Source organism: Pinus tabuliformis, chromosome Q (assembly GCF_031772625.1).
Source record: "Pinus tabuliformis cultivar Carrire ecotype Pingquan chromosome Q, CPIR1, whole genome shotgun sequence".
Classification (NCBI taxonomy): Eukaryota; Viridiplantae; Streptophyta; class Pinopsida; order Pinales; family Pinaceae; genus Pinus; species Pinus tabuliformis.
Genome location: NC_142296.1, coordinates 970,815,584 through 970,825,670, shown reverse-complemented (window position 1 = coordinate 970,825,670; position 10,087 = coordinate 970,815,584). Strand labels below are relative to the sequence as shown.

Genomic DNA, 10,087 nt, shown 5'->3' with positions numbered 1-10,087 from the left:
ATCATCTACAAACAATAGATGTGAAAGATAGGAAACTTCAGACATCTTTACACCACCTATGGACCCATCTGCATGGGATTTTGATATAAGTCTACTAAGACCTTCCATGATCAAAAGAAATAACAAAGGTGATAATGGACATCCTTGTCACAGACCACGTTCAGCATGGAAAAAATCAGATGCGGCCCCATTGATGAGAATGCTATATGATGCAGATGTAAAACAACACATGATCCATTTTATGAAAGAGTGAGGGAAACCAATATGGGTTAGAATAAGCTGAAGATATGTCCAACTGGCTCTGTCAAAAGCTTTTGATAGGTCAATATTTAGAATGATACTCTTAGTATTCTTAAGCTTGATCGAATGGATCCCTTCTTGTGTTGTCCCAATGGCTTCATGAATCTGGCGATGGTTTAAGAAAGCAAATTGTTCCTTGGAGATCATCTTGGATAAAATAGGCTTAATGTGAATTGTAATAATTTTAGATATTATTTTGTATATGCAATTGCATAAGGATATAGGACGATAATCATCAAAGGTTTGAGGGTGATCAACTTTGGGAATGAGAGCAATAAAGGTCGAGTTGAAGCCCTCATGCATCTATCCAGAAAGTCTACAATCCTCAATAGCCAAAAGGAGATCAGCCCCAATATGTTCAAAGAAGGTGAGGTAGAATTCCATAGGCCATCCATCAGGTCTCGGGCTTTTATCTCTTTTGAACCACTTTAGAACAACTTCAATTTCCCCCAACGTCACCGGCTCATTTAGATTCTCTATATCTTCTGCCTCAACAAATCTAGGTAAAGTGTCGGCAATGCGGAGTATCTCAGCAATGGTAGCATCCCTGGGCACTTTGAACATTTGTGAGAAATGTTTGATACCCATATCTGCAAGCTGGTTGAAAGTGTTGGCTTCCCTACCAGACTGATCCCTAAGAGTCCAAATAGTATTACTTAATTTCCTCCCCCTGGCACATTGTTGAAAGAACTTTGAGTTTTCGTCCCCAGCCTTTAGCCAAATCGCTCTGCTCTTCAATCTCCATGTCTCCTCTTGTTGTCTCAGGAGATGAATATTTTCTGTTTCCAATCTTATCATATGTTCCTTAGTGTCACTAGATGTATAACTAGCAATACCCTCGTTCTCCAACTCTGATATGTCTGATTCAATTTTCTGAATGGTAGCCTCATCCTTTTCTTTTTCTTTTGCCCATCTAATGGTTTTGTGTTTGATATGAGCTAAATTGCAGGCAATCACTTTAGTCAGGGAAGAGCTGATGTCTTGACCACAGTGAGTCCAGGAATCCATGACTAATTTATGAAATTCAGCTTCAGCCAGCCAAGTGGTGTTAAATTTAAATGGGGAGTTTGGCTTGTGATTGGAGTTCATAATTTCCAAAAAATCAAGAGAGTGGTCAGATATTCCCCCCGATCCCACCCATTGTCGAATTTTGTCTAGCTTAGCCAACATAGGTGTTTTTATAATGAAACGGTCCAGTCTTCTGGCAGAGCATCCTCTCCTATTCTCCTATTCCTCCAAGTTGGCAAAATCTTGGTTGAATCAATGTTCATGAGGTTATTGGAGTCCATCAGATATTCAAAATAAGTCATCAAAGGGTCAGTCTATGCCCTATTTCCCCAAGATTCAGCTTGGCCCAAGGAGAAATTTAGGTCTCCTCCTATGATTAAGTTGTCATGCTGCATGAAAGATGAATTCATCAACTTGTCCCAATAAGCCTCCCTATTATGGAAGGGACCATATATATTTATCAATCTGAGGGATGTATCTAATTCAGTGGCTGTGAAATCAGCCCCCAAGTAACCTTCACCACCCCATATATTGTCAATCTTGATAGTCTTTTTATTGAATCCTAATGCACATCCCCCAGATCTCCCTCTTACATCCAAAGTATGGAAAATCCAGTCTGAAAGCATGTTCAATAGGATCTTGTTGATGGAGTCCCCATCTCCCAAAGTCTCTTGCAGTAATATTACATCAATCTTATCCGATCCTAATAGTCTCCTGAGTGCTAGTTTCTTGTCCGGGCTGGCCAAACCCCTGCAGTTGAAGGATAGGCACTTCATGGGATAACCTGATCAGGGTTTCCTTTTGCTCTAAGAACCCAGTCAATAGGAATTTGGATACCAGTTGCCACCTCTATGCCCGCTCTCAAGATGGATTTTGACATATTTGATTGTTTGCCTCTTGGAAATTTTTGAGCTCTAGTGGGTATAGGGTCCTCACCCAATCCGAAGGTGAGGGTTCGAGGATGGGGCTGAGATCGCAGGTTGTATCTATGGGAGCCACTAGAGATAGATTCCTCCCTAGTGGGAATAGAGAGAGGGTCCATGATAATAGTCAATATAGAGTCCAGTGCAGAGGGGGGTGTTGATACAACATGACAGTTAATTGAACTCATTTTACATGCATCTATACCCATTCTCGAAGTAGCTAATGATAACAATGTAGTTCTAGAATTCATAAAATTATGAGAAGAGGGGAGAGAGGAATTAAGAGTACCCAGAAATAAATCAGGACCCCTTGAACGTGAGCGAGTGACCCGAGCATCAGGAGTCCTAGTGCTCACTTGTTGAGTTGCCTCCCCATCCACCCTTCGCCTCGTCCGGGGTTCCTCAGTGATGTTCGGTGCAGGAGTTGATTCAACCTCTGAATTAGTCTGGGTACCCGCAGAGACAAATCTTTTCGGGGGCTCAGGATGAAACTTGGTGATAAGCGGACAATCTTTATACAGGTGTCCCACCTCATGACACCTCCTGCATCGAAATGGAATCCCCTCATAATCCAGTATCTACCATCGAATAATATCCCCAAGTTGGAACTGATAACTCTCCACCAGTCCTTCTCTCGTGTCCAGGTGTACCAGTATCCTGGCTATGGCAAGACATCCGAATTCAATATAGGATATGTCGTGATCAAGGTAGATTCCAAGATCATCCCCTATGCATCTGAATATTTCCTCAAACCAAAATTGTAATGGAAACCTTGGGAGTCTAACCCAAATCAGCCCCACCCCCAATTTTTCCTTCTCAGGGTCGAAAAGTGGCGACCATCTCTTGAGGAGCACTGGTGTCATCTCTATATGCCAATATCTTGGCAGGACCCAACTAGCTTGTTCCGGTTGCGGGAAAATGAGTGTGAACCATCCCTGAGTCATGGTTAAAACCGCAGGCATCTAGTCCGTTAAATGCCCCCAAATTTCCAAAGTCCACCTCTTTAATCACACAAGGGTATAGTTTCGACCCCAAACTCTTCCAACCAGCACAATGCTTTCCGTAAATGCGGCTTGAGCCATGTTAATTCCCTCACTGAATACCAACAGTCTTCCCAACACTTTGATTTTTTGTTCCCCCCTAACCTCCGTGTCTGAACTACAAGTTGTTTCTTGTCCTCACCTATTGAGTATCATCTGAATATTAAGCCCTATTGTCCTTAGGCCCCAATTCTTGGTGGGTGATCCCATCGAAACATCCAGAAGTGAGAGTTGCAGGGGATGGTCTCAATCCTTGGGGATCAGCTCCGGATGAGCCAGGTACACCATACGTCGGATTTATCACACCATAAGTGTCATTCCACGAACTGCTCGTGCCTCCTACCGCGACGAATGATACCCCCTGTATATTCGTCTCAAAACCTTGTTGTTCATGTGCCCAATACTATAAGTCAGTTGGCAAAGGGATATTCAAAAACGACTGAGCCTGTTCCTCTCACAAATTGAGTAAACCCTCATTTACCAACGAGTCTAGTTGTTTAAACCCTAATCCATTTAGGTTAGCCTCCATATCCTCCAACTCCGAGCTGTAAGTTATAACCTGGACCTCCGGTGAAGGGTGTGTATCCGGTGATACCCCCGTTTGCGGCTGATGTGGCTCTTCTACCCATATCTGGGAGGGCTCCATGGAATCGGATGAATAGCCCACTAGTTCCTCATCCATGCAAATGACATTTGATGCGCACCTTTTTTGGTCCTTGAGAAACTATGCTCGGCACCGCCTGACAAACGTTGGCCCCAGCTCGAATATCCAACTTCCTCCACCATTCGATGCCCAAGCAGTTGACCCTAATGTCCTGCAGGTTCAATGACTACCAACAACCTTCTCAGTTAAAAACCTGAAAGTTCTGACCCCTCAACAGTTACTTCTGTAAACCACCCTGCTAATGGTTTTGTCGCCAGGTGTAAGGGTAAAAAATCCCCCTGTCCGCACCATGGTAAACCTGGGTAACCTTCTCGTTCGCCCTGAATCCGACTACCTAGGGTTTTGCCGCCTGCTCGAACCTCCATTTCCGCCATCAGGCAAAAGATGTTTAGAAAAGGTCCTAAAAACTCTAATTGTCAAAGGCTAGTGTTTTGACAAAGGCCAGCGTTCAATGAGGAGGAGTCGAGACCGGTGGCAAAAGACTATTATGTCAGAGGCAGTATCATCATAATATTATTATTATTGTTAAACTGGGTTATAGGAATATTATTTGATCTTAATAATCATTATTAAAATATTAATTTTCATAAACTAGCCGTCATATGATCTTTTGGTCTCTACATCGGCCTCTATTTAAGCCTGTGCCATGATCTGCATCTTCATTTGGTCTTGATGATGAACCACACTAGCTGGTTATATGATCTTTTGGTCTCTACATCTCCCTCTATTTAAGCCTATGTTATGATTTGCACTTTCATCTAGTCCTGATGATGAACCACACTAGTTGGTTTGAAACGCTTAGGCAAAATTTTCTCCTATGTGATTTCTACCGAAAAGACTCTTCTTAAAGATAAATTCAATTATTCATTTTCGCTTGGAGAGAAAGACATCATAAAATAAATAAAATAAAATAAAAAGTAAAGTTAATAATTAATTATTAAAAAAAAAAGAGATAAAGAGAAAATCCATCATCTTTGATTACCCATGGTATTGACCATGGCAATTCGATACCCATGGTATTTTTCCCATGATATTTGGAGGAAGAAAATTATAAAAGTGTGCATGAGAGTTCGAGATATGATTTAGTATTTAATATTTTGCTAATTGTCCCAATAGGTATAGCAGCTTACCTCGGTTTCATTTTGAAATATGCATGGTGGTGGTTTGGTTGGGGTTGTTGTAAAGCCGCCCTAGTTAACCATTAATCTTCCAAGGAATTCAAATTGGTCCAACAAGGAGTTAATTTTTTCATTTAGAGAATGTGTTTAGTTATTGTGCTTCAATGTGACGAATTCTATATTTCAGAAGGGTCGAGTTGGTGGACCGAGTTTATAAAAAAAAATCATTTAGAGAATGAGTTTAGTTATTGTGCTTCAGTGTCAGGAATTTTATATTTCAGAAGGGTCGAGTTGGTGGACCGAGTTGCTTAAGATCAAATTGTAAAATTCCGAGATCTAGAAATCCAATGTATATTCTAGGTTTTTTATGTAATATCTTTGGTTTTCATGCATTAAATATTGTGTGTAAATTTTCTGGATCTATGTTGTTGTAATAATTTCTAGGAATTTTTAGTTAAATAAATAAAAAGGAATATTAAAAATTAATATAAGTTAAACATATATACATTTTAAAAAACAAGTAGCAAGATTCTTAATTATAGAGGTTCATTCTCACTTTATTACGGAGAGTCTTAATTTATAAATAGGCTTTGCTACAATACCATGGGCATTGCCATGGCTTATCAATACTACATGCTCAAAATACCATAACTCATTTCACATGACTCTTGCTTATATGTTTTTTTTTAATTAATGAACTTAATTAAATAGGAAAACATGCCTAACTACTTTGTCAACATTTGATTTTAGTATACTACTAATAATATTCTAGAATATTCTATAAAGATTAAATATTTATTGTTCATCTAATAATTATTGTTGCATCAAGAAACACTCTACAACCCAATATAGGATAGATGTGTAAACGTTGGATGTTAGATATAAATAAATCATAATATACATATCACATTAAAATATATAACATATAAATAATGCTTATAAATTAACATCCATTTTACCATATAAATTAAAATAATGATTTTGATATTATATTTAAATTTAATTAATAAGTCCATAAAAATTTAATATTGACAATATAACAAGATTCTTAACCATGAATATTCACCCAACCATGCCCTTTTTCCTTCATTTCTTGTTGTTCTAATTTTCTCCACTTCATCCCTTCTCTCCTCTTGTTGTTTTTTGGTTAAATCTTCATCGAGGAAGAAGTATGAGCCTTTCAAGAGTTTCTTTTTGCCCAAGAGTTGTCATTTTTTTTGTAAGCTTTCCATGGCGAATTTTATGGATCGAGGCCTCTCTTCACATATCCTCCCAACCCTTCTTTCTTGGCAAATTTTCCCTTTCCAATGTAGTTTCTCTTTCAAAAAGTCTCTTGTCAAATTGAGAGTACTTTCATTCTTCCCATAATCTCTTATTCCCCTGATAATAAAGTTTGACTTTTTGTCATGTCTTTCTTTTTGTTCTATCTCTTGTGCTCTACGATCACTTGCATCGTCTTCTTCCTCTGTCCTTATGTAACCATTAGCATCTTCAACTCTAGCTTTGATTTCTTTTGGAATATCTTTCCCACTGTTCAATTTTGCCTTCTCTTTGGAAATGTTTGTTTGCTGAGATACCTGTGTATCTACCTGAGTTTGTTTAGAAATTATCACATCTCCGTTTGTTGTTATTACTTCTTTCATGTTTTGTCATTCTTGTTTTCCTGTCTCTAGAGCCTCTTGTAACATTGTTACCTGTTCTTTTAAAATTCTATTACCTTCCATTAGACATTGGTTTGCAATTGTGATCTCTGAAATTTTTTAATCTCTTTCCTGTTCTCTGCTTCCAAAATCTCCAGCCTTGTTCTGGCCTTCATCAGTTCTTGGAAATATAGATTTGATGACCAAGTAAGAGGTGTAGATGTGGAACTGTAAATGATTGATTCTTCTTTATTTTTGTTTCTCTTATTATTTTTTTTTCTTTTTCTTGATCTTGATCGGTTTTCTTCTCATTTGTCCCCATTTAAGGTGAGCAATCCTACGCCTTAAAATGCCCTCATATTGCTTTGTGTTTACCCAAATCCACTTTCCTATTTTGTATGTTGAAGCAATTTTGAATTGACCCAAATGATTTGTTTCCACAAAATATGAAATTTCCTTGCTCTTTACGCCTTGGCTCTTCTGAGCGTTTTCCATGTTCTAAACGTTTACTTATTTAGAAGTTAATTGCCTCACTGCTCTGTGCTCACAAAACCCTGTTCACATTGCCTGTCCACTGTTCTCACAAAGCCCTGTCCTCTGCTTGCCCACCTGTTCACACTACCTGTTCATGCCTGCCTGTTCACGCTGCCTGCCTGAGATGTTCACGTCATTGGAGAACTACTCGTTCTCATGAAGGAATATGTTCCTAAAACTGAAGCTGAAACAACCATGCCTGCAAATTGTCGGGTCCTCTGTAGCAAATCACAATGGATCTGAGACGATGTCGGAGACAGCCAAAATAACAGCAGTGGGTAGAGGATCGTTTGACCATATACAATTTTGTGATTCCTTGGGTGTTTTATCTTTCTTGTAACTGCGAACCATAAGCTGGAATTTTACTTGGTTTCTTGCTCACCAGTGGTCATGAACTGGTATTTAAACCATGTGCTATAATAGAGCTCTCAATGTTTAAGTGCTCCACCCAGAATCTGTGTTCCTACTTAACTGAAATAATATGTGTCGAAAATGGACAAGGCACCCTGAAAATAAGTTCAGAGGAACTCGTCTCAGAGAATAGTAAAGCATCAAGACGATCGACCCTGCGACCTCGCGGTTTCAGCTTGTTGTCCTGATCATTGATGTCTTATTTGGAAGTAGTTGTCTATAGCGGGACTAGGGAGCACTTATTTCGAACGGGAGTAGGAAGCTATGAGGAAAGGAATCCAAAAGACTTCGGGCTCTACAGAGAAGGAGAGTTAGAGGAGAGGTGTTGGATGATTAAGAGAGAGTCTTCTAGGATTGCAATGGAGGGAATATCTTGTATTTTAACTAAATGAAGGTTTAGGAGGAGGTTGTACATTTCAATTATATTATTCATTCTTTTCCTCACACCCGAGGCGTACTTAATCTTTGATTCTGTTTCGAGATTGATGATAATCCTTCCCCCTCCTGCCACCCCTAAGTTAATATATAAGTTAAACATCTATACATTTAAAAAAAAACATGTAGCAAGATTCTTAATCACAGAGATTCACTCTCACTTTATCATGATGATTCTTAATGGTTTTTTTACAACATGATGGACCAATACCATGGTTTATCAATACTACATACCCAAAATACCATAACTAATTTCACATGACACTTGTTCATATGATATTTTTTTAACTAATGAATTTAATTAAAAGGGAAAAAAAAAAGGCATAACTACTTTGTAAATAAATCTCAACCTTTGATTTGTGTATACTACTAAAAATATTCAAGAATATTCTATGGAGATTAAATCCCTACTATCCACCTAATAATTATTGATAAAATAAAATTCTACAAGCCTTATTCCAAAATAGACATGTTGATTAACATAATAATACATTTAAGTATAATTTGAGTAACACATATGTGTGTTTAAAGTTAAAATTAATATAGCATATACACTTGAGTAAAATATATACATATATTGTTTCAAAGAAAAAATAAAAATAAACATATCAAACAAGTATTGGTCGGAAACATAGTCCTTCCAAAAAAGTTAGAAAATACATCACTAACACCACCCCAAAATATATTTATACCATTAAATATATATTAACTATTGATATTGTACAATTGGTAAGAAGTAATCTATATATATATATATATATATATTCAAAAAATATTCACTATATTATGTTTTTATTTTTAAACAATAACAATATATTTGTATTGGAAAAATGTGCCTTAGCATTTGGGAGATACACTTTTTTCGTAAAGTATAGAGAGGTGGAAAATTTGAAGGATAATATGAGATGACTATTCAAATCTCTACTTTGTCTATGAATTATACAACAATCGTATCTATATGGATACAACAGATATATAGATATATATAGATATAGATATATATATATATATATATATATATATATGCCGAAGGCATAAACTGACAAAAAGCATATGAAATTAACTCTTAGTCATTTATGATTATGAAACTACATTACGAGGTTACTCGACTGAGATCATGGCATTCATGTTTATCAGGCTTGACATAATTAATGGAAATAGTTTGTTTCCCTGCATTTTGAAATTCTCCTTGAGTCGCCTCCATAATGATTTGGAGCTGATTGTGTAGGCATTGAAGGTCTAATTTGAGATCATGCAATTGTTTTTGTTGAGATGAGATAATGCTTGTTATTGTGCCTATTTAAACTAAGAGTATGTCCACCATCCTATTTGTCAAAGTTGTTTTGAATTTGATTTCTTCCTCCATGTTAGAAATGTAACTAGTTTCAGTCTTCATGATTGTTATTGTACGCATTTCAATATGTATCTTACGTAACAAAGAAAAGAAGAAAAGAAAAAGTTATTGTTTTAAAGCATGGGTTTCATGCTCTTTATTGATGGTCTTCTAGGTAAAAGCATGTTCTTCATGCTTCTAGGGTTTGTTAGGTCATAGGGTATATTATCATGAGTCAAGAGAGTCAACATCATGATTATGAAACCCTTCCAAGCAAGATGTACCTTGTAAAATAATTATTTTGAGTCTAGAAAGTCTTAGAAACCTCCAAAGTACAAATCAGCCTTGGTAGCTACAAGTTAGCCTAAAGGAGGGAATTCGACCCCTTGGAAAGGCTATAAATAGAAGTAGATTTGACTTCATTTGGCACTCAATCACTCACAAGTTTGATCTCTCAAGAAGAAGTTCAATTTGAAGCTAGGAGAAGCAAGAAAAGAAGAGATAAGGTTTAAAAGGTAAGGAGAATCTAAGAAGAAGAAGAAGAAAATTGTTTTTAGGCTCTATCGATCTCACATATGCGAAAACTAGGGTTTCTGCAGCTTCAAGGAAGGTCGAAATTGCAGTTTCAAATTGCAAGAGATTGAGTTGTAGTACCAAGTTGCTTGAAGAAAAAATACTTTG

At 37.3% G+C, this 10,087-nt stretch overlaps 1 protein-coding gene across 1 annotated transcript; it reads right to left on the bottom strand.

Annotated features, from left to right (window-relative positions):
• Positions 1 to 603: 603 nt before the first annotated feature.
• Positions 604 to 1,308, bottom strand: LOC149222716 (uncharacterized). The gene has a single exon (XM_089387659.1). The coding sequence runs from the start codon at positions 1,306 to 1,308 to the stop codon at positions 604 to 606; it is 705 nt and encodes a 234-aa protein (XP_089243785.1).
• Positions 1,309 to 10,087: the final 8,779 nt, after the last annotated feature.

Coding starts and splice junctions, on each gene's coding strand:
- LOC149222716 (XM_089387659.1), bottom strand. CDS start 1,308: ATGGATTCCTGGACTCACTGTGGTCAAGACATCAGCTCTTCCCTGACT.